Source organism: Oryzias latipes, chromosome 10 (assembly GCF_053564925.1).
Source record: "Oryzias latipes strain Hd-rR chromosome 10, Olatipes_Hd-rR_3.1".
In the NCBI taxonomy this organism is placed as follows: domain Eukaryota; kingdom Metazoa; phylum Chordata; class Actinopteri; order Beloniformes; family Adrianichthyidae; genus Oryzias; species Oryzias latipes.
In genome coordinates, this window is record NC_136246.1 from 29,924,140 (window position 1) to 29,950,283 (window position 26,144).

General features: G+C 37.8%; 1 protein-coding gene and 1 long non-coding RNA gene across 2 annotated transcripts in view; one reads left to right on the forward strand and one right to left on the reverse strand.

Annotated features, from left to right (window-relative positions):
- The window catches only part of gabra2b (gamma-aminobutyric acid type A receptor subunit alpha2b), a 47,974-nt gene that overhangs the window by 8,415 nt on the left and 13,415 nt on the right, over positions 1 to 26,144 (forward strand). Inside the window, exons 4-7 of the mRNA XM_004073634.5 lie at positions 7,470 to 7,537; positions 12,226 to 12,446; positions 15,708 to 15,790; positions 17,304 to 17,447. Coding sequence (XP_004073682.1) covers positions 7,470 to 7,537; positions 12,226 to 12,446; positions 15,708 to 15,790; positions 17,304 to 17,447 — 516 coding nt within the window. The remainder of the gene's footprint in view (positions 1 to 7,469; positions 7,538 to 12,225; positions 12,447 to 15,707; positions 15,791 to 17,303; positions 17,448 to 26,144) is intronic.
- Positions 19,890 to 20,225, reverse strand: LOC144994779 (uncharacterized). The gene is made up of 2 exons (XR_013658423.1): positions 20,134 to 20,225; positions 19,890 to 20,019 (listed from the first exon to the last, which is right to left on the reverse strand). It is a non-coding gene; the product is annotated as an uncharacterized LOC144994779 (long non-coding RNA).

The window sequence follows — 26,144 nt, forward strand, 5'->3', positions numbered from 1 at the left end:
GCCCTAGCGCTGCACCACGGCCTCCCATCAATAACATTGTCATGATTTTGAATGGTACCTCGCGAAATTCTCTGACCAACAGATCGGTTGGACTGTTTATTCCAGCAAGAAAACAGCTCCTTGAAATAAAACACCTAAATAAAACATGAAAACACAGATCAGATGCTTTCAAGTCTGTTCCAGAACCATGAGAGCACATACATTTTTATAAGTGAAAGCCAAAGCCTGCAACACTTAAAGTGCTGCTCTGTATTGTACCCATTAGCGTGCACGGGGACTACACCGAGCCGCAGAACTCTGTCTGAAAAAGAAACACAACATGGCATCAGATGTAATTTTCCACATCCTGGGCACATTAGATCCGTATGTCTCATCTGTGGGGAAAAGATGTAAATGCTTCACTGGACGTCCATTTATACCACATTGATAACGCCTGGAAAAGGAAGATTATCCTGTCTCCACGAGAGCGCCCGTTCACATGTGTGGGACGTTCGGTGTCCAAGAGTCAACCCTTTCTACGGTTTTCACGGTTCATGTAACATTTATCAGACATTTATCAGCATTTGTCAACAATTTTGTACGAAGTGGATTGCAGAATAATGAGCCCTTTCGGTGCTGGATTTACTCTCCTTTCTCAAAAAGGTTTTAACCTTTTAAGAACAAGGCCTTATTTTAATTTGGGACACAATTATAACAAAAGATAGATAATTTCCTTCAATCAGTTGATGTTTTTTTTTTAATGTCTTCATCAAGAACCATCTCTCGTGTCCCAAAAGAGACACAAGAAAACTAAAAAGATTTTTTTGAGTCAAAACCAAAACAAAAAAGATGAAAATGGTGATAAAAATGGTACCAATTTAAAAAACGGTGTCGTTTCATAGACATAGTTTCTCCAGAGCTTGACTACTTTCCAATCACAGTCTACAAGCTTTTTCCTGCGGTATTTTTTTTGCCTGCTTCTTACTTACAATGGTTTAGAGAAATACGGTGGCCCTGAAGTCCAAATCACTTAAACACAACAATTAAAAAAACAAAAACAAATATTACATTTTAGAAATCAAAACAAATTCCAGACACCACAACACAATTCTAAAAATAATGAAAATACATAAAAATGAAAGATTTCAGTAAACAAAACTAATTTCCAGAAATCAAAATGAAATATTTGAAACGAAAAACAACAAAGTGGAAAAAGTAGTTACTGTGGGGCTTCACTGTTTGGATGATGACATTTGGCATTTTGCATTTTGAAGTGATACTGGATTTGATTTGTGCCAGTGGCGGAGCTAGAACGTTTTATATGGGGGGTGGGAGGGGGGCAGAGGACTTTGAAAGAGTGGCAGATGGGAACAGCAGAGTGGAAGGCCATAACAAATGAAAGGATCAACAGAGTGTTCTAAACTGTCTTGTTATTGTAAGTAATATTAAAACTGCAACTATTTGAGCTGACATGCTATTACCAATGTGTAGAGAAGATTGTATTGATAATTTCTTAATCTTTGTCAATATTTGATACTAATATTGGCTCAAAAATTGAGAAGGCAATGTTTTTTGCTGGGAGGGGCAGCTGGCCCCCTTTGCCCCCCAGTAGCTCCGCGCCTGCCATGCACCAATAATAAAACATTAAAGACACATTTGAAGACACATTTGAAAATTGGATAAATGTCATCATCCAACACCAAAATATTCCAGTTTCTTGTTGTGTTTAATTTTATAACATTTTTTTTCTAGACATTAATCGGTTTTCTGATAGAATTCAATTCTATTTTGTTTAATTTAATTTTGAATTGTGTTTCGATACCTGGAATTTGTTTTGATTTCTAAACTGCATTTCTCTTTTTAATTGTCGTTGTGATCTTTCCAATGATTTTTTTGTGTTAATTTGTTGTTATGATTTGGACTTCAATGCAATTTTCTTAATATATGTCCCCCAATCTCAGAAAAATACCACAAGAACTTGTTACAAAGACCAACCGTACAGTTCAAATAATAGAGAAATGAAAGATTATGACCAAAAAAAATCACGTTTTGACTTAAATTTTACAAATTTACAGATAAAATTTACAGGATTTTATCTGTAAATAAGGTCTTCTGGACTGAGGTACTGTTTATTAATCATTGTTTGGCTTTCAAAGATAATTAGTTTGGAATAATTGGAAATAAGCAATAATTCTTAGGGACATTTTTTTTATTGGTGCTTTGGTGTTTCTTTTTGTGATTTTCTTTTTCCCAAACTTAGAAACAGATTGTTCGGTGTAACTAATGTATTTGTTGTAGGACTCTCTACAGTTTTCTTCCTTATTACAAATACTGTGTAAAGAACGTTTGTGTTGTTCGTACTAAAATAATGCTAAGACGTCATAAGTGTATGTTAGATTTCCAACAGCTGTGCTATAAAGAGCTACAAATGCAAAAAAACAAACAGAAACCTCTTTAGTATTTAGTATAATTTTATTTAATATCACCACGTGTAATTAAAAACTCCACTAAGAGGGTTGCAATTACTTTTGTGACAGATGAAAGTGGCCATTTCACATGTTGTTCTCTGTTCAATGTTGTCAAATCTGTCTTGTCAGATTGCAGGATGAGTTCATCTCTCACACGGCTCAACATTTTGTTTTTCTTCGTTTTCTCCTCTTTTTTTTTTTTTCTAAACCGACAGCAGTGAGCTGACATTTGGATAGCTGCACAGTGGAATACTCAGTCTGACACAGGCAGGTTGAGCCTTACCTCTTAAACATGGTTCAGCAGCTCCATCTGCACCAAGTGATTCAGATTGCACGAAACACACACGTTTGGGACTGTGGCTGCCGAGTAAATGAACTTTGGGTATTGTCCCCGTTCTCATTTTTCCTAAAGTCCTGGAGCATTAAATGCACTTTTGATATTTTCAAATAGTAAACACAAACCCCCTCCAGGAAGAATGCTTTTCTGAAGTTTTTGTTTTGAATAATGTTTTATAATGCAAGTGGATCTGGCTTGAATTACACTTACTACTGGTGTCGCATTTTAATGTAATTTTAACTAGTTAATTAACCCTTTAAACCAAAGCTGTCACCGGCGACCGCTAAATAACACACTTTTTGACATACCGTAAATCCTCAACCGTTTACGCGATTGTCGTAAATGAAACGATTCTGCTGCGGAGAAAGGCAGCTTTTAACAGCAGCTTTGCCCTATAATGCAACACTTTATGTTCCAATCTCTGATGCTGATGACGTTTGGCAGCATTGTTTGGTGCAAAATGGCGACTGAATTGACTTTAATTGGTTGGAGCCAGCAATAAGCCATTTTCTGCGGGTGATGTCACACTCACTCTGTCCAGTTCTCTTATACAGTCAATGGTTCTAGTAAGATTTTATTGATAAAATCATTTTCTCTCTCATTGTCCACAAAAATCTGGTGACTTAGTAATATTATTGGACTGTCTGCTGATCTAACTGCCTTTTTTATGTGTAGAAACAAAAATGTTTCTCTCTAAATAACAAATTTATTAAATAAAGAATAGGACAATAAATGTATCTAAAAATATTCAGAGAAAATATTTCCTTAACACTCAATCAAAATGGATTATGCCAAACAAAATGTTGTCAAACATTTGAACAAGATAGTGAATGATCGCTGTCACATAAATGTTCATAAAACAGTTCAGCTCTTAAGACAAGGCAAAAGTGTGGAAATGCAATGATGACTGCAGATTGAACAGACATGATGAGTTCACTGGGATGTAAACATAAATGCCCGTCCCATTTCCTGCCTTTTCCAGGTCAAGTGGAATATTTGGCTTTGTTGAACAAAAGAATGAGCAAAAGATGATCTGTGAAAAACGAATTTTAAATCATTTTACATATTAATTCCATTTTAGTTTTCTGATTATAGTTTAAACAGGCTGGATTATGCTATCTCCATTTTTACACCAGTTTTCATTTTTGCTTTAGCTTACTACGATTGCTCAAACTAACTAAAATAAATACTTGTCACATTTCTGAATTAAGATAAACAAGTTGCCAATTTCGATTTGAATTACCATTACATTACCTGTAAGTAAACTGTTCAATTAGTATTTTTTTTCTTTTCTTTTCATCCAAAACCAGCCATTTGATAAGGTTTGTCTCATTTTGGATAAAGTGACTTTAACTGAATGAATGCAGAACTTTCATCAGTACAGGTAAAATAGGTAAAAGCAGTTTTGGCTCTTTTGCTTTAACCCAAGCTCATGTTTCCTCTACACATGTAGTAACAGTGCACCAGTTATGCAGAAGGAACATTTGTGGTAATATGACCCAAGTTGTGATGTCCACATACAGTATGTAGACGCCAGGTCTGAATAGGCTAAATTGAAATCCACCCACTTTCTGAACCAGCTTAATCTCTTTGGGGTTGTGGGGTTGCTGGAGCCTATCCTAGCTACTGTGGGGTGAAGGAATGGTGCACCTTGGACAGGTCGTCAGTCTGCTGCACATACACATACACACTCACACGCACACCCAGATTCATTGCCTGTTTTTGGACTGTGGGAGAAAAACCTACCGGGAGAACATTCAAATTCCACACGGGAAGGTCCCAGCTGGGATTTGAACTCTCACTGTGAGGGCAAAGGGTTAACCACTACCCCACCGTCCAGCCCTAAATAAAAAACATTGTTTTTGCTTTCAGGTGAAACCCAAACTGCAATTCCTTTCCTTGTGTACAATATATCAGATTTATATTATTTATTTATTTAACGCCAGCTGCCTTTTAATTGGCTCACTGCCTCTCCACAGAATTACTGTGCAGGGTGTTTTATGCATTCATCAGTAAAGTAAATGAATCAAATCAATGTGTTTGTGTGCTGTAGGAAAAAAAAATCAATTTAGATCCACCTTATCCACATAATTGCATCTGCTTTACATAACCAATATGCCTTGCTGAATGGATTCAACCTATTGACCAGCAGCCTGCCGCCTCCTGTTGATTTAGGTTACCTTATTAACATGACAGCAGTTTATCATGCAGTCTGTGATTTACAGTGTAATTATTTTTTTGAGAATGAAGATGCAATAAAAAAACTGATCCTAGATACTTAGAAAAAGTAATGACAGGTTTTTATCATTCATCTATGTGGGGAGTTTTCAAGCTGTTTATCACTCTGTGATTAAAAAAAAAAAAAAAGAAAAACCCTACAAACCCTTAATTACAGTAAAAACATCAACCTCTTTTGTAAACTATTACAATAATGGGTTCTGGTAGGAGGGAGATGAATAGTGCTGCACCTTTCGTGCACTAAGAGGGCTTTACTTATGAGGAGGAATGATTTCTCTCCATAGGTTATCTGATGGAGTGTGCAGCGTGGAGTGAAACCTGGAAAGCTTTTGTTTATTTGACTGCACATGCGTGACTGCATTTCTGTAATTACATGGAGCTTTGAAAAAGCAAATGAACCCTCAGTAAATGTAGTGCAATGAGAAATATAGCAAATGAAGGTCATGCAGAGGTGAACTGAGCCAATGCCCAATGTAAATCTATGCCAATGCAGCAGAAATAGAACATAATAGCAAAGTAAATTTTAAAAATCTTTCTCCATACTATGCTTTTAGGCATACCGGTCTATAAAAATAATTTAAATTACTTAAAATTTAAAATTTAAACATGCTATTACGGTCATAGCATCACCTGCCACTCACCAAATATGATTTTGCATTACTGATATACTGTAAAGCCATCAGCGTTCTTTGCTCTGAGAAGCTGGGGGCGTCTCTGCTGGAAACGCTGGCAGACAGACCTCAGACCAGCTCAAATGATCCGTGCTAATGGGCCAAACAGAGCAGAGTTAATTTTAGCCAAACTAAAACTGTTTAGACATGAAATCAGAAAATGTATATAATGTCTCTGTCAGCTCGCAGCTGTCAACTAAGTTAACAATACTTTTTTGCAGATTTTACACTGATAGTTTCCACGTTTCTTGCTCTCAATGTACCATAATGATTAGTTTGTCTTTAATCAACTTCTCAAATTGTTATATTTTATCGTATTATTCCATGCTTGCATGTGCCTGTCATTCTTTGGTCATGCGGCTGTTCTGGCCCCCCGATTGGTTTTATGCATTTTTGGGAGCTGCCGTGTCTTTTTAATTGCATCTTTTGGATTTAGAATTCAGTAATCTTAGTTTCTTCAGACCGTTATTTTGTGGGGGGTTTTTTCATTGTATTTTTTCAAATTTGATTTCACAACTAAAATAAATAAAAGTAAGCACACTGATCCTTTTATTTTTAAAGCACACATCAAAGACAAGACAGTACCCGATTGCAAATATACCTGAATGTAACAGCAGTTACAAATATTATGCACTCTTTACTCAAAGTGAAATTTGGATTAGAAGAGGATTCTGGCATTTCCATACATACATACATACATACAGTAGAAAATGCCCAAAACAATTTGCTGGATGCAAACACACTTAAATATTTGTGAACGTGTTTACAATGCAAGAAACACACATCAGCTGTTTAAAGAACTCAGTTTTAGATGCCACTGAATGAAGGGTTCTTCCTTTTTCATAAACCACCTTGTGGTTACCAGGTAGACTAAACTGGCTTGTTTTTTTAATCAAAATTTTGTTTTTGATTCAGCTTCAATCAGGAAGTGCACGTGTTATATCATAGACCAACAGGAAACAAATGACAATCTGTACATAAAGTCGACAAAATACAACAGAAAGTAATGCAGAAAGCGTTTTAAAACAAAAGAGACATGACAAATACCACAGAAAAAGACATTTTTGATTGCGACACAAAAAAGAACAAAATAATAATATTAAAACATTGATAGCTAAACCAAGGAGCCAAATGTCTATGAAGACTCTCATTCATCCAGGTTGGTTCCATTGTAGTAGTTTTAGGGGATGTCATCTGGACTTGGTTTTAAAGTTAGAAGACGTTTCACCTCTTATCCAAGAGGCTTTGTCAATTCTGAATTAGATGGTTGAAGAGCTGGTATATATGCACTCATGGGGGAGGAGTCAGACCTGAAACTGGATGGTATTGTCAACTTAGCCTCCATGGTTTCGGGTCGTTTAGAGTCCTTTGTTCTCAGCTGGGGGTTGGGGAACCAGTGACTCCCTCCCCAACCGGTCATCTCTTTCCAGCTAATTCAGAATTGACAAAGCCTCTTGAATAAGAGGTGAAACGTCTTCTAACTTTAAAACCAAGTCCAGATGACAACCCCTAAATCTACTACAAGGAGCCAAATGTTCATGGAGTTTCTTGTTAAATTTGCGTTTTATATAAAATAAGATCCAGCTTCCTTGGACCTGTATCAGATTTAGAACTATTGCAAACAACAATCATTATTCACTAGACAAAAGACAAATAATATTCACATAAAACTTGTGGAAAGGAAAATTTGTGAATCAATTTCTTTGTCGTGTATGCTGCCTTTAAGTATTCGTGGAGTTTTTTTGTTTAAAAAGTGTTGTTTTTTTTTTGACCCAGACAGGGTAACTGAGGTGAAGACCAACATCTACGTCACCAGCTTTGGACCCGTTTCAGACACAGACATGGTGAGTCCAGTGTTGGTTCTTTCCTAACAGGGTTCTTGTCATACTGGTTCCAGACTCAGACGAGGGAGAGGAAAATATTTTTGCTTTCAATTCATTTCGCTGTTATTATTGCTTCCTCTATTTGTGACTACCTCGGTCTGTTCTGTCCACACGTCCGCTGAAGTAGGACGTGTATTCACTGCCACGGCACAAAGTCTATTCATCTGACAATTTTCATCTCATACATTATTGAAAGTCTTCTTGTTATTCATGTCACTCCTTTGTTTATCCTGGGCTCTCCTGTTTATCATTCTGAAACAGGCGGCCACCTTCGCATCATATCTCCTACTTCCCTTCTATAGATAAAGACCCATTTTCCAAGTGACTGATACATTGATTTCACAATTATGAACCTGCATGTGCAATGCACTGACCTATGGATGATAATTACAACACAGGGCTTTTAGCTGAACACAAGCCATCATTTATGCAGGCTATAACACAGAACAATAAATCTGCAAAGCAGCACGTTTTTTTTTTTTGTTTTGTTTTCTTTTGCTGTATGGCAGAAATCCCAGATCCACATCACCACCCACATGTGATCTCCTGTGACTAATTGGCCCAGAGGGAGAACTGCCTGGTAAATTTCAGCTAACTCAAGCCTGATCTGTCTTTTTCAAGCTAACCTACAGACAGGCAGAGGGATGGACAAAAATCTGAAAAAAAAATGGAAATTTATGTCTGTACTTTAGCTGCAGCTGTTTGAGATTAACACCAGACAGAGCTGCTCATGTGTATAAGTGGAGCACTCAGGCCTTAAAAATGCCAAAACTTCTTACTCCTAAAAATATATTCCTTAAAAGACAAACATAAGGATCAAACGTATGTTTGTCTTCAAGTTGTTTTTTCCAGAAAGATGCTTCACACAAAGGAAATGAAATAAAAATAATTCCCCTTGCTGTGACAGATTTATTCAGGATGTGTCCTGGAATTAGGATGACTGCCCATGTGCCACCTAGTCACAGGATATTTAGATTGCATACTTTTGATTGAGACCCACACGTGGGTGTGGGTCTCATTCAAATCAAATATTGATCAAATATAATAATTTATGACATTTTGGGTGTTTTCACTATAGGATTGTCCACATTTCTCAACTCTATTTTGTTTGCCTGCTTTTGCACGTCACTGGACAGGAGCGCAGACCATGCTGTCTGAGAACAAAACAGCTGCACAAAAGAACAAGAAACAAAACATTTCTGGTGCTTTTATTCTTCTGACTGTCATACGGTCACAAGAACAGGCAGACGGCTGGATCCCAATGCTGCTGATTAATTAGCTCAGATAAAAGTCCACAAAACTAAATTAAAATCAGGCAGGCAGGAGTCGATAACAGGCATGAGGTCAGAGGAGAGACAGGGTAGTCATGATCCAGGCGAGAGTCGGGGCAGGCGGCAGGCAAACAGAGTGGGAATCAGGAAACAGAAGATCAGGGCCAAATATAACACTTGGTAAGGAAGGCAGAGTGGCACGAACAATACTTTGCATTGAGCTTGACTCAATGACGTGCTTAAGTATGCTGTGGTTGATTGAATGAATGAGAGTCCGGTGTGCAGCATCCAGGAAGGGAAGGGTGCGCTGGGGTTGCTGGGAGATGTAGTGTGGTTATAACTCTGGTGCTGGTTCCCGCTGGTGACCAGAGGGGGAGACAGAATTCTGACTTCTGACACATAATCACCTGGACCACCGCACTACAATACATTTTCAGACCATAACATTTTAGAACTTTATTTAGAGTTTCCCTTCCTCAGACTGATACTATGGTTTTTTTGTTTGTATTTTCAATTGAATAAGAATTGTGTCAATGTCATAACTATTCTGCTTGTTGGTCGTCTGTAAAACCTCTGAAGAATTTGTTCAGCTGTTTGATTTGCAATCCAGATGCAAATCAAACAGCTAGTTAAATCTTGCTAGAAAAACAAAGGGTCCCCGTCTATTTGCAAGTGAAACTTGGTGCAGTTCACTTCAGTGTAAATGCGGACTTACCAGACAACAAAAGAGTCCAGTAAACACCTAAATAAAGACAAAGTGATGGAGGTGAGGAGCATTTTAAAGAAAAATAAAAACAGGCCTTAATAAACATATGAATAATAGCAAATCACAAAATACTTGAAATTGTCTCATCTGTAAATATTCTGTAAAGAAAAGATGAAGGCTCTAATCAATATCGTTTGCTTCTCTCCCTTCTTCCTTGAGAAAGGGCCACATTAGATGATAAAGCAAAAGTATTTGCCATTGCCTGTCCAAGGAAAAAACAATCTGGAATTTTCTGAGAAATAACTTGGATCTGGACCAAACAGTGCAGTGTGAACACTCCATAAAGGGATGTAGACAGTTGAACCTGAAACCAGTTGAACTTTTATCTGCTAAATCACAAAAACACAAAACTTTGACCAATCAGGGACTCAGATCTTGTAGTGACATATGGGTCGCTACCAAATACTTTTCAAAACATGGAAGTGCCAACCATTGTAAACATTTGTGCCCGGCCGGGTGCAATTATATGACATAAAATCTATCATATATCGGAATAGAGCTGTGATAGAAAAATCCTGGACAAGGATTTGCAGGACCGCTTTGACCTTTGTTCACCAAGCATCTATCGATTGTAGGTGGCAGACAAGCGCCAGTAAAAAGTTAAAAATAAAACTGAAGAAGAAGAATCCCCTCCTTGCTGCTCCCTGCTTGTCCGGTGTGTGAACAAACTCGTGTGGATGTAGCCTAAGAGTGAACGTACAAATACAAGGCCTGTGACATGGGAATTGGATGCACATACATTGAAAATTGAGATGTAATTACAAAATAGACAGTGACACGAATCCAATTTTTTTTACCCATATCCAATCTTTATGGGGCAGTCTCAACAGTCCAGGCAATAAGAAGTTTTTTTTAATTCTGACCTGAGACACTTGGAATTTGTTCTGAGATTGGATTTGTGTTCCATCTTAATTCTAATTTTTCTGACTTTACATCACTTAGATGCTTCACTTATAATAAATACGCTCCAACAGGAAGATGAACGTGTCTCCTAACCCTGGTCCTCAGAGCTGTCCTGCTTAAACACACCTAGTTCAGCTCATCTGCAGAGGAGCAATAACAACAGTCAGCAGAGACTGGTGTGTTTTTTTTATTGAAGAGAGTAAAACCCCAAGAGCAGGGTTTTGTTATGTTTTTCCTCAGATTCCTTCTTCTCTGTATTGATCTTTTGAAAATCAACAAATGAAAAATTCCATTTTTGGCTGAGCCCATCTGAGGAAAGGATGCGTTCATGTGTGTTATTCTGAACGGGTCACTTCATGGTTCCAGTCAATTTAGAGTCTGATACAAGTCAAATTCTAACAAAGTCATCCAAAACAACACATTTCTGCTTTCAAACCTTCATAGCCATAAACCTAGCCTCAGTTGTAAGTTTAACGCACTCAACTAAAAACTGCTGCCAGAATGCGGTTTGGATCCATTGATGTCTTTGAAGTTTTTTAGAATCATTTCATAAATAAATTATGGTAAGTGAGAAATAATCCAAACCCCTTTTTCTATATATATATTTCCATTTAAAGACAAAATAAAGAGTCATAAAATATTACTTTGCTTGGTTATACAAATGATCGCAAACAATTGTTTGAAACATAACAAATCTTACTATAGTACTAATCAGGGTGGTTCTGTATTTCAGTTTGAATAAAAATCAAACTTTTTTTGTCTCCTCTTCACATTTTTCTCTCTCCTCTGTGAATCACATCAACACATTCACTTTCACACTTACACACATTTCACAGCACGCTGCTTTCTGCACCAAATCCTCTCTTGTGTGCAGTTTCTTTTCACAGCAGAGGATTGTGGGTTGGGGGGAGGGGGGTGTTATAGACTCAAAGCCAGTTTAGAGGAGCACTAACCCTGGGATCGGGGTGAGGCACAAAGATTTCACCTTCAGATGGAGAAAGCAAACATTGTTGATGACTTTTGCAGGAAGCAGAACACTCTTTCCTTAAAGATTCACTCCGATCATTTTTTGAGGTATTTTTTAAAGTGTTCTTAGTGGTCTTTTTATTATGGATACACAGTTTTTAGCCAAAATAAAAAACCTGTGTCGTTTCCTGGGACATAGTTTCTGCAAGGCGGCAGTACTTCATTAGAAATTCACTTCTGAGTTGTAGACGGGACTATTTGCATAGAGCAACCCCACCCTCCTTCCTCTCACCTCCCCGTTACTGAGAGCTCTCTGTTTACACTCTCTCCTGCTAGTTCACAGCCCCTCACAACTCCAACCTAACAATAGTGATGAAACAATAATGGCGAGCAATATTAGAGCTTGCGCAGACCTGCAATTTTGGGAGACGAGGAAATCAAAGACATTTAATTGTCTGCAAAGAGGAGCGGAGTGGTCTGTCGATTGTAATTTCTACATCATAACTACAATCTTTTCCAAACTGTATTTTTTTGTCTGCTCCTAATTCAGAACAATTTGAATAAAGAGTTTCTCAGAAAAGCAGTTTTCAACTTAATTTTCTTCACATAAGTCCTCCATCATCATGTTAAAAACACCATTTTCATTGGAGTGGATCTTTAATTTAGCAACAGGACCTCTTTGCATAGGTTGCAATCATTCACTAATGGTAAAGACATTTCCAATTTGTCTTCTCCTTCCTCAGGAGTACACTATAGATGTTTTCTTCCGGCAAAGCTGGAAGGATGAGAGGTTGACATTTCATGGACCAATGAACATTCTGCCTCTCAACAACCTCATGGCGAGTAAGATCTGGACCCCAGACACCTTCTTTCATAACGGAAAAAAATCTGTGGCTCACAACATGACCATGCCGAACAAACTCCTAAGGATCAAAGACGATGGGACTCTGCTGTACACCATGAGGTATTTAAACTCTGACATATCTGTCATTTTACGCAGCAGTTTAACATGAAGGTTGCCCCCAGGTGAAATAAAACTCTATCATGTAATTTGGACATTTCTGCAAACCCATTCCTGTTTATGTACACATTTAACAAATTAAGAAGCAATGAAATTCTGACGATTTACAAGAAGAAAAAACTTTCATCAGGTTTTTTATAGGAGAGTTTTGAGGCAAACAATGTAGAAAAGCAATACATCTTTTTTTTTTTGTGTTGCCATTCTTAAAAAGAAACCCGGTGCTTGAAGATGTAGAAAATGAACACAATTAACTGTCATGCTGCACAGCTGACCTGCAGTGTCACCACAATCCCACAATTCTTAGTGTTTTTGGCTGCTTTTCCTGCTTTGCCAGTTATAGCAGAGAACCTTTGTTAATTTTTGTTAATTTTTAAGATATAGTAGTTTTTGTTTTACTTTTCGTCTTCTTTTGAACCTATGCATAACAATTGCAACATATGCATTTATTATGAATAGGTTTGAATAAGTTTACACAACACAAAAAAAATCCTTAATCAATATCTAAAAGTAAAGTCAAAAACATATTTCACCTAAAATTGAAATTTTAATATATCTTTCTTAATTTCTACAATAATTCATGTTTATTTGATGTAAAGTTTGTAGCCACACATTTATTTTTCAGCTCTTCTTTTATACTTTTTTTTAAATTGATTGGTTGATTGATTTCTTAAATTAAAAAATAAAGGCTTTATTCATGGAGTCAGTCAATGTGATGACAGTCTTTCCATCAATGATGTGACCAAAATGGCTTCTTTTTTAAACTACAAGAATTATTAACACATTTTCTGACACTGTGTGGTTCTTCTTTTGGGATGTACTCCCTGCTCTGATGGTAAAGCTCTTATTTTGTCAGAAGTGTGGCTAAACGTAGATGTCGGTTGATTTTACCCCCCATGCAATTGATTAAAAGATAAACTTACAGGAACCACATTTTCAGAAATTTAGATTTGAAGGACCTTGTCAATTATGTGTCATAACTCATGTTATGTTCATTTCAAACCAAAGCCTTTAGAGCTAAAACCCCTTTTTGAAAACGTCCAGTTATATATTGAATAAAACTGTTTTAATGGCAGGTCAACATTATTCATCCGTCACTGAAACAGCTGATGTGGATGGAAAAAACACAGGTGCATTTTAAGGGTTAAACTAGATTTTCTTAGATACATTTGTTCTCTATCCAGCTGCAAGTTCACATTTTTACACAACATAATTAAAGCAGCAGAACAGGAAATCAATTATTTTATTATATTGAGTTTTGTCAGAAAACTCTATGCCCCCCGATTAAAATGTAGGACTGAATGGAAGCAGAGAAGCAGTTTTAATTCCAGTGATAAGGAGAAGTGTGCAATAGCCTTGTCCCATTGAAGGTAAAATAATTGAGGAATGCTGAAGTATGTTTGCTAAAACTCCTCCTGGAAGTGGGCATTTTCCCATCATGTCCGGGGAAAATGTGGTCCTTTCAAGAAAAGACATTGGGAATGTGTGAAGATACAGATCTGGTGCAAAAAATGTAAAAATCAAGCAAAATCTGTGAAGAGCTGGCTAACTAGTAGGTGCTTGACAGCCTTTTCTGACAACATTTAACACTTTTTGGTACAAGATTTTACTTTTTTGTTTGCAATTTTAATTCTATAAACCAAAATTACCCTTTATCCCCCGGCAGCAAGAAATAACACAAGCTGTAAGGAACTTTATGAACTTTAAAGTAGTAAAGTGTTGGTGCAAAGCTGTTTTACACCGCTACAGAAGAATCCACTGGAAGATAATTGCATAAACACCCTGGTCCTCGAAGCAAACTGTCCTGCATGTTTTCCATGTTGCTCTGCTTATGCACACCTGATTCAGCACATCATCAGACTCTGCAGAAGCCTGACAACGACAGTCATCAAAGGCAGGTGTGTTTGAGCAAGGTTTGATTGAAAAAATGCAGGACAGTTTGCTTCAAAGACCAGGGGGGTATTCCAGAAAGCAAGTTATGCTAGTTACCAGGGTAAGTTTGAGGCTAAGGAAGTTGATAACCTCAGCTTTCGGTTCCAAAAATGGAGGTATGTGTCAGGGTATGTCAAGTTGCTATAGCAACTCATGCTCTGAACATAACCTGGTCTGGAGCAGGTTTAGTTGAAGGTTAATTTGTTTTCAGAGAGGTGAAGGAGCATGGCGTGTCCATTTGAAGATGATTTAGTGGATGAAGAAGCTCAGATAATACTTTTTCCACCGTGAGAGGGTGATAAGACCACATATGGATGTTGGAAAGAAACTTTTTTACTTTGATCTAACTTAATTATTTGCTTCAGTTAAGATAAATCATTTTTTAGTTAAGTGAGCTTAAAAATAACATGTAGTTATCAGACATTTATTTTGCATTCAAATTAATTCAATTAAGTAGGTGTAACTTTGGTGCTACTGTTAGATCGGCACCGCAAGGGATTGTGGGATACCATTCCCTTTGCCTGTCTGGACAGATTTGGGTTTAATTGTGAGTTTTTGACCGAATGTGTTTAGTTGTGTAGCTGTTTTACTGTGTATTGCCGAGTTATTTTGTCTTTTAAACATGCTTCCTGGAATACCCCCCAGGGTTGGTAAACACTAAACAATGGAAGAATAATGGTAATGGAAAGAATGTCAACACTGGAGCTAAAACTCTGGTGCTTAGGACCCATTGTGATAACAGTGGTGTTTTAAAAAGGTTTCTTGAGGTGTTTTTCTGATTGTGGGCGACATGTATATAGAAAAAAGCTTAGAATTTCATTTCTGAGTATTTCTTTATTCAAAACGTTGTGAATCAATAGCAGATAAAAAAAAATTGTTGTTGGAAAAACTTCATAGAAACCACCACCTCCCTCTCCATTTTGATGCATCCAATTGCAGACGACCAGATCCAAAAAGCGCAGAAACACAGAGCTCTCAGCAACAGGAAGTCAAGGAAAAAAAGGGGGGGGGGGAGGTCGCTGCACGCAAATTTAACTCAGAGGCGAATTTCTAATTAACTACTGCAGCTCTGCAGAAACTGTTTCCTATAAAACCCATCAGAGTGAGTCTTTAAAGTGTTAAACAGAACCTACAAAATAAAAGTAAATCTAGGCTAAGTAATTTACTAACTTTATATTTGATATCTTTCTTTTGTAAATGCTGCTGAAAACAAAATTTCCCTTTTATTACAGATGGCTTTTATGCATTGTAAAGTCTGCTGTCATTTGGCTGCAGGTTAACTGTGCATGCTGAGTGCCCAATGCATCTGGAGGACTTCCCCATGGACTTTCATTCCTGTCCACTAAAATTTGGCAGCTGTGAGTAACTCTGATGATAGAAATGCCCCAGGGAATTGAAGATGAAAAGCCTTTTTTTTTTGTTTTTGTGTGTGATTGTTCAATGTCAGAGAGTGGCTGCGATGTTTGGCGTAACTGCTGTGGTTGTGAGTTTGTACATGGGGGGGGGGGGGGGGCTTCAGCAGTTAAACAGACGCTGAATGTGCACAAAAAATACCATAATAGGAATCAGAATTGTAAACATTACTATTACCATTTTCTGTTTAAACCTGATAAGAACATTTTTAACTAATTGATTATTATGGGATGACCAGGTGTGGCATGCATTGATATTTAGCATCAATTAAATGCGCAACGATGTCTTTGAATGTTTTAAGAGTGAAACCAGCAACAGCAGTTTTTATAATAAAATTATGATAAATGTACAATCACACTCAGCAGTAAAACAGAAATGATATTAAAACAATCCTATATAAACTAGATAAAAGATTAAAATCAATGAATACATAATGTATAGATAAGCAAGTTAAAAGTTAACCTAAAATACTCAATGAAAACAAATAAAATGATAAAGTTAAATAAGATCCTCCATCAGCAGTGCCTGGTATGGAACCTTATTGCGGCCAGGAAGTCCACACCCCTACCACTTTAAAGCGGGCTACACGAAATCTGTCAAATGTTTGGAACGTTCAGCGTCAGACCACATGCTTCTATTGAGGCATCTGATTGGTCAACTGATAAATTGAGTAACTTGCACTAAAGAAAAAATATCGTAAAAAAAGTTAGGATTATCAAGAACTTTTTAAAAAATGATTATTCAAGAATAGTTATTCTGAGAAAAAGATGTCTGAGTGATAGCTATTTATTTCTCTATAGAAGTTTATAGGATTTTGGCTTCTTGGAACCAACAAGTACTTCCTGTTTGGAACACCATGGGTCACTCAGTCCAGTTCTCACATAGTCAATGGTTTTTGTCACAAGAACAGGCAGACGGCTCAATCCAAATTCAGCCGGTTTATTAGGTCAGCTAAAAGTCCACAAAGGTAAATCAGGGTCAGGAGGCATAAGATTATCCGAGGAGAGACAGGATAGTCAGAATCCAAAAATCGGAAATAGGGTCAGGAGACAGAAGATCAGGTCCACCTATAACACTCTGAAGACAAAGTGGCACAAACAATACTTCACATTGAGTGAGGCTCAGTGCGGTGCTTAAGTATGCTGTGGTTGATGAATGAATGAGAGTCAGGTGTGCGGCATCCAGGAAGTGTGCTCTGGGGTTGCTGGGATATGTAGTGGGGGTTGAACTCTGGTGTTGGTTCCCACTGGTGACCAGAGGGGGAGACAGAGCTCTGACTTCTAACAGTTTTACCATGTGAAAATATTTTTTGCTGTTTAAAAAAAATCCTCCTAACCAACACTAAATACAATTCAATGAGTACCTCTGACAGTAAATATTAAACAAAATGCTGTTGCTCCTAAAAAAATTACATTTTGGTTACTCAATAATCCTAATTATGAATGTATTTTATTATAGATGCGTACACAATCTCAGAAGTCACTTATGCTTGGACCCGAAATGCTTCCGACTCGGTTGTGGTGGAGGGGGAGAGCTCTCGCCTAAACCAGTATGACCTTCTTGGGCAAACTGTCGGTCAAGAAACCATCAAATCCAGCACAGGTAAGCCATTTTCAAAATCTGCTGTAACACTGAAGGTAATTTGAACCACTGAATTCCATCAAGATTTTATCTCTGGATCTTCCATCTTAAAGAAATCTAGTAAAAAAATCACAAACTACGTAATGATTTTGCCACCCCATGTTTTCGGTAGCACCGAGCAGAACAGCTGTTTATTACACCTTCTGGCAACAAATTGCAGCCCAAATATGACAGTAAACAAAAAATGCTGGCTTCAACCCAATTTATTTGTGGAATCAAGGAGCTCATGTCTTTGTTTCAGTTCTGCTCATGTGTGAAAATCAAACTGATTTTGTGCTTGTTTGTGTAGAGGCTGTGCTCATACACCTCCTACATGCTGCAGGAGGTGGCATTAAGCCTGCTGTGCAACTCTGTAAAATTTACCTTTCACTCTATTTGCCTTTGGACAAAAAAAATGGGGCTTATGTTCACAATTTTTTAAAACTTTTTAAAACATGTTAAAGCTTTGGCAATGACTTAAAATGAGCTTCAGGAAATAACTTCTATTTCTCTCCAACGTCTTCTTTTGGAGAACGAGGGCTCACAAGCTTTCAAATTAAGAGATTCTGACTTCTGATGGATGAAACGGGCATAATAGTCACAACAAAATGCTTTTTGTACAGCTCTTTTTACAACAAAGATACCCTTCTCGAATAAAATAAGAGTGCGATAAACAAGTATTCAAAGTACACATGTCAATGAAGAAAGCACAAAAACAAACCGAACATTAGCTGCATTTCAACTGACTATGAAATTGCTCAAATTAGATTTGCGTTAATAAATACTCCCGAATGGAAACACGATCATTTAAAAAAAAAAACTCGCATTTATCGTTTTTGTACTTGGAGAGAGTGGTTTTTGAGGTGTATCGAAATGTACGCATTTCACAAAACTACAATGAAAAATGCTAATTTTAATTTAAATGACTCACGTGGCCACAGGGCGCCAGATTGTAGATAGCGATGGGAAATCTTGCTTGGAACTAGCTGCCTTGGGCACAGCACAGCGGGCGCCAAAAGAGGTCCCACAGCATCAAAAGTTGAGCGTTTCATGCAGGATTCTTGGATCCACAGCCCCACTCTTAAATCGCCAAACACGATTTCCCAAAACGGCTTCATATTTAGCCGCTCCTCACATGTAAGGACCTCGCCGCTCCATGTCCTGAATTAGACGCTGACGTCTTCTTTGAAAGATTATGATGAGCACTCGTGCCGTGGCAGAAATGTGAATCTATCTGCTGTGATTCAAAGTATTGTTCACATCGGTGGCCATGTTTTTTAATGACCTATCGTGTGAGTTGGTTTGTGTGTATTCGCAAAATTACGATTTAATGGAAACGGCGTAGTCGCTAAATTGCGTTTTTTTTTCGACACTTTCGGAATTTTTATAAAAATTTGCGCGTATATGTAATTGAAATGCAGCTAATGAGAGAGAATATGTCAATATTGATCTAACGCAGACGTGCAGAGGAGCCCAACTATAAAAATGTCTTTTAAAACAAGTTTAGCAAAAGTATTAGCCGATCTGATTCCCTTCTACAGAAAAGGATACCTTTTGATCTTTAGCCTGAACTGTGGAATCACAAACTAACCTACGTGTTAACACCCACACCAATTAAAAACATTATTTTTTTATGTTTTTAACAAATTATTGCAGGATTTTTCTGCATGGGGGACATATGTACGGAGCCCGTGTCCTGACATTAAGATATAAAAATATATCTTGTTCCCACAGGTTATGTCCTTCGCACGAAATACTATTCCTTTCCCACAAGATACTATTCCGTTCCCACAAGATACTATTGCGTTCCCTCCAAATACTATTCCGTTCCCTCGAAATGATGAACTCGTGCGAACGCAATAATTATGTCGTTCGAACGCAATAATTAATCCGTTCGAACGCAGTAATTATTCACGTCATAAGTCATACACGCGGATATGCTCTCTGTACGCCGGCAAAACTAAGCCGCTTGTTTCAGCGGTAATTTCCGTGTCTCTGTGACCCATATTCGTTCAAAAAAGGAACATGAATAACAAAAATGATCACTTTATTTCTGTCTCAATGGATATAAGAAAAATATCAAAAGATTTATGATAACTAGGCTGCTTTGTCATACGATGGCTCCTGCTAGGCTACTACTAGCTCCGCCGCAGAGCTCTTTGATGTATGCCGGCATTTGGGCAACTGGCTGGTCTGTTGTCAGACAGCTGATATTGTAGTTTAGGGTCGAATAGGAATAATAATATTCAGGACTTGTCTTTTATTAACTTTAGCAGTCAGTTGCTTTACATTCGAAGGCTATAAGGATACATGCTAACTGACTAGCCGATCATTGATCCTGTTATTAATTTACGTCATAGATTTACAGCAGATACCTTCACGTTTCTGTCTGTGTGTGTCTCATTACATTGCATTGAAGACACGGATGTTTAGAGAACAGATTTGTTTATTTTAAAAAGCACAGAAGCATCCATCGTATTCACGTTCACATCATCTGGTACGCCCTCCGGTCATCTTGCTGCAAAAGCCGCTTCCTGCCGCTACTTCCGTGTCTCTGTGAGCATTCATTAGGGGTAAAAATAAAAGCAAGAATGGTCGATCTGTTATTTTCTCGATGAAAATCTGAAAAATATCATATTAAGCTGGCTGCTTCGCCTAAAGCACTTACCTTTAGCTTGTAGCATAACAACAATAGCAGTACGTCACGTTTCCCAGAATGCTTTGCTGCCAATCATTGGCCAATCACCGTGTCCCTGTGACCAAGGTCTAACAACAAGACCAATGATTCGCCGCAAAGCGAATCATTGGTGCGAACGACATAATAACCTGTGGGAACAAGATATTAATCTGTGGGAACAAGATACATTTTTATATCTTAATGTCAGGACAGGGGCTCAGTACATATGAAATGAAAATTATGCTAAAATTTGCATTTCTGAGAATTTCTTTATTCAAATCATTGTGAATTAGGAGCAGAGGGAAGATTGCAGTTGGAAAAAAAGCGTACTTATGATGTGGAAAATATGCTAGGTGGGCCACAAGATTCATGCTCCGTTCCAAAACAGAGGGGAAGGGGTGGTGGGGTTGCGCCGCACCAACAATCCCGCCCACATTTCTAATGAACTCCAGCCGCTCTGCAGAAACTATGTCGTGGAAAAAAACACAGGTTTTTCTTTTGTGGGCTCAAAACTGCATAATCATAATAAAAAGACCACAGGGAATGCTTTGAAAATAGATCAAAAGATAACTGGAGTGGCTCTGTAAATATCTCAGGTTTTGAAGAGGCTCCCACCAGGTTTTGGTATGAGGAAACCAGAGATGTGTCCATGGCCCAGTTTCCAAGCCACTTTTAAGAGTATCATTGAAATCATTAAATCATTTCCGAAACTAACTGAGATCCAGTGTTTCAGGCTAAAACGGGAGTAATGAGTTCTTTAATCTAAGTAAATCTAGGGAGATCAGCTTTCTAATTAAAATTCATGAACACGATTGTGATGAGCATAAATTGTAGCAATTCTTTATGGAAGTATAACAGTTGTAAAATATATATATATATATATATATATATATATATATATATATATATATATATATATATATATATATATATATATATATATATATATATATATATATATATATATATATATATATATATATATATATATATATATATATATATATAAACGATAAAGATTTCAAATTTAAATATAAAAAAATATCATGTTATTTTCAAAAATTGACACGTTTTTCTCATTGGATGCTTTACGTCAAGCATTCATTCTGAGGTTTCTGGTTGCTCAGATCCTTCACCATTTGAATCCGAGGTGTGAGCCCAATGACCAGTGCACACAAACGGTCATTCAGTGAAAATCAATGAGTTATTTAGTCTTTAGGCCAAATGTGCATTTTTCACCAGTTCAAGCCTGCAATGCTGATTTGAAATTGATGTTTGCTTCAGTGGCGTTTGAGGAGCTTGTTAATAAAAGTCTAAAAGGATAATGAATATTTGGAGAACATGAGATTTACGATTTTCTGGGCACAAGATGACAGCTGGCTCATGAAACTCTAGAGGCTTCCAAGAGATCTTGAATTCAGACAGCCCAACATGCTCCATCTGTACACGTGTCTTCCTCCTGCCATTAGGGCTAAACTGTATGATCCAAAGAGTGTTCATCTGTTATTTATAACAATGGATAGGCATTTCTCCTCTGTTTCCTCGATTGAGCCTTCCTTGTATAATTATATCTATAGTTAAAGGGTTTTCTCAGTAAACTGACAGTCCCCCCCCCCCCCCCCCCCCCATATTATTTGTCCTGTTCTATATTCATGAGCAGAAAGCATTGATTAAAATATCTCCACTGGCTGAGTGTCTCAATTTGTTACATCAATTTGCTGCTAAAAATTAGATTTGAGATTAGATGAATCCATGTGCATAAAAACTCAATTTTTGAAACAAAGAAAAGAAAATAAGAGCCAGCATTCCTTTTATAATCCTGACAGGAGGAATGGACACACAAATTCCTGCTCCCATGCAGATTTATTCATAACTATGAAGATGTTTATGTAATTATTTCTTGATCATTGGATAACTTCTAGATACTGTTGTTTCTTTTTATCATTAGTGTTTTAGATTTGCCTGTTGGACAGAATATTTAATAGAAAGCCTTTATTTTGTTGGAGTTTGCGTTCAACTCTTGAATCCCGTTAGTTTTATGGATGCAGGAGGAGCCCTGATCAGGAGTCCTCCTCCACCATGCTTGACAGCTGGAGTTAGGTTCAGTCATCTTCGGTTTTGTCTGAGTCAAACGCTGTTGTTGTCTTGTTTTAATCTTTTTTTTTATCTTGTTGCAAGCTCAGGTTAAAATTTGCATTAAAAAAGTAACTGCAGGTGTTTTATTATAATTGCTTTCCCATTTAATTGCTTTTTTTAATTGCAATCCCATTGATTTCCTCAATACTTTTTCGCATTTTTATGTTATCCCTTGTTTTGCATCAAAGGTTGTGTTCATTTAATTCACATACAGACTACTTATATGTATATGAGCATGATAAAGTATGTTAAAGGAAACAATTTTTCTGTGTGACTGTTAAGCTAGGTTCACACCGGCTGCATCGATTCGCTTTCAAGCGACCACTTTCAATGAAAAGTCTATGTAAATGTACGTCAACCTTAATTCCGGGTCCAGAATGGGATCATTCATGCATCGTTTTTAAGTCCGGTCGTGAGCTTTAAGTATAAATCGGGTGTTGATTGATCGTGCCCTGGAAGTTCAACCGGTTGAACTTCTGACACTAAATCGAGGCAACGCTGAACTGTGACCAGTCAGGGACTTGGATTTGGTAGTGACGTGTGGATGCTGTCCTTTGCAAATTAGGAAGGTGCCAGCCATTGAGAACGTGACCACAAAGGAGAAATTAATAATTCCGCTTTTTCTGCCCACCTGGAATTGTATGACACCAAGTCTTTCAGATATCGGAATGGGGCTCTGAAAGAAAAATCCTGGAGCAAGATTTGCGGGATTTCCACCTACATTTCACCTCAAGATTTATTTCATTATAGGTGGTCTACAAATGCTAGTAAACAGTAGAAAAGCAAAAGAAGCAGAAGCCCCTCTCAGCCGCAACCTGCTTGTCCGATGTTTGAGGACAACCAACTGCATGCGCGTTCATGAAACCGCATAATGGTGAATGGTAAATAGCGTATACTTGTATAGCGCTTTTCTACCTACAAGGACAAAGCGCTTTTACAGTCACAGACCCATTCACCCAGTCACACACACATTTACACACTGGTGGCCGCTCATGTTCTTGAACGCGCCAGATTTTGAATGCAGCTTTAAACTTCTTGTTCACCTTTCGGCACATCCTGTCAGGTATCACCAGAGGGAATCGGCTTTCACTGATTCACACAGATGGTTTGACAGAGGGATTTTACACCAAAAGCCCTTCCTGACAAAACCTTGTATTTTCAGACAGGCAGCAGTGCGAAGGGTTTTGTCTAAGGACCCACACTGGATTTTAGCTCATTACACTACTGGGAATCAAACCCAGGTTTCTTGTGCGCCAGTTAAGCTATCCAGTGACTGCTGGGCATAATTATATAAACAGAGTAGCTCCAAGTAGAAAATAAACATGATAGAAATGATCAAAATGTCTAAGGCTCGGTTTAATTTTCAGTAGCATTTGGAATTAAAAATTGTGTTCAAAACGATCAACTATGTTCACTAAATAAAAAAAGCACATTTCATTTAGACCAATTTTCAGCAAAAATTAGCTACCACATCAGTCACAAACTCATTTTCATGAGAGCCTTGATTTTGGAGGCAGAAAGTGGGAGTTAAAAATGTAAAACATGGAAGTGAAGCAAAAAAAAAAAAAAATTTACAGAGTGATCAATTTAATTATTTGCTCAACACATTTCCAGAATTTTGATTGTGCCAGTTATTACTCGGGGTTTACTTGTACCGCGGTGAACAGAGCAATTGTAGAGCTCTTGCTCGTAATGTTTAAGTAATCGGTGTGTATGGGAGGTAAGGGGGAGAGAGTTTCATTTCTAGATATTAAAAAATGACTTTAAGCAGGCCGCATGGTTTACTAGAGAAACAATTCTGTTAATCAAACGTGATGTTTTTTACTTTTTTGGCAGAAGCAATGCTTGATAATCTGCTTTGTATGTATGGGATTGTTGTAGATAATAAAGATAATCTCATAATCGGAAACTGGTTGTCACTGTTACAGGAAATGCTGACCACAATTCTCAGTGTTTTCTTTTTTCTTGTTGTTTATATTGATGAAGTGAACTTACACTTCAGAAATGGCTCTGACCCTCATAGAGACGAAAAAAAGGTCCTGGTATCGGTAGATGTTTGTGATGGTGAACTAATAAAGCCTAAGCCTTGTTGCTCATCTGATCCACTTCAGTTTGAAATTTAAACCTTGAAGAGCTTTTTTTTCTCTTTGTTTAAAAATGAAATGTACTTTTGAAAGACATTGTCTTACTGTTATATTTCTGTGAGTGTGTCTGTCTCTTAACCTTTTTCTTTAGAACAGTTTTTATTTTAACACAAGTAGTTAATTGAACTCATCCTTTAAGCCTTAAGTTAAGTGAGAATTACTTCTTAATTGTTTAGGAAAATTAAACTCCTTAAGGGTTGACTGAAGTTAAGAAAACTTCTCCTTGACCGTTAAGTAAAGTTAATTAAACTCCTCCTTGAGCATTGAGTAAAATCCTTCTTGAGAATTAAGTAAACTCCTTGAACATTAAGTAAACTCCTCCTTGAGCGTTGAGTAAACTCCTTCTTCAGAATTAAGTAAAACCCTTCTGAAGAATTAAGTAAACTTCTTTTTGAGCATTAAGTAAACTCCTTCTTGAACCTTAAGTAAACTCCTTATTGAGCATTTAGTAAACTCCTCCTTGAGCGTTGAACAAAGTCGAGCAAATTTCTCCTTGAGTGAATTAACTTCCTAGTGGGGGGGGGATCAACCTGCGATGCACCTTGGGGGTGGGGCTACTTGGCTGTGGCCCCCCTCCCATTGGTTGTCGCAGGGATTTGGGTCTCTCTCCTGTTGTTATTAACTGAACCTTAAACATGTAGGGCTCTTTGGCGGGAGGGTGCTTGGACATCACTGTGAGCAATGAAGAGGTGTTCTTGCAGTGCTCCTCACTCACAGCGTGAAAAACTTTCAAATATCTGATAGAGTAAACTTATGTTCATCGAAGAAATACAGGCACTTACTGTATTGTCATCTTATAAACCAGAAGATTAGCAGATACCTTCTTTTCTTCTTCTTCTTGCTTTATTTCCCATCTTTTTCAGGTAGTGCCCCTGGCCTGCATGACATAGCAATGCAACGGACATAAGAGAGGAACTTGTGATGTGAACAGTTTGAGAATATTTGGACCTGTTGTCTAACAAAAGGACAACAGAGGGTCACATTGTTTCAATAGACCAGTAAGCACAGTGCCATGAATAGACCTTAAATATGTGTTGTTGCTTTTTGGTAACCGCAACAAGCGATGGCATTTCTCATTGCAAAGCAGAAGGCGTAAAGTCATCCCCTTGCTGTTTCTGAATATGTTACCCATGGATTGGCACAAGCAGTATAAAGAGTGGAACAAGGGATGGCGAGCAATCAACCTTCTGTGGTTTTGGTCAGCACAGCACCACCCAACTTTTGTGCAATGAGTAGCCCTTATTCCCCTTCTGGCCTCCCTTTGGGGCAGATGACCTTCTTCACAAAAGTGCAAAGCTGGACGCCCAGAAATCACTCTGGGAGATGGACTGGAGTCACTCAGGACTCTTTGGAAGGGGTCAAACTCTCATCAAGGCTGTTTTTCGGGAAGTGGAGGGTGGCTGATCACTTTCCTGGTTAGGGTTTCTTGTTCCTTGATTGCAGAGCTCCTGTGGCGGTCCTTCCTGCCTTGTATTTGGGCTTCTGTTGGTGCTCTTAGGTGGCACTGCGGCTGCTTGTCAGGATGTTTGTTAGGCATCTTATATTTTGTGAAACCATTCAAAATGTTAGCACAGATGTGTTTAGCCTTGCAGTTTTCACAATAGTTAAGAATAGAAAGTGTATTAGCAGCAAAACCAAAGGATGGAGTCAACAAGCAATGTGGGCTTGTGAGGAAGATTACCAAAAAATAGACACATGCTCCATGTATTCATTATAATTGGT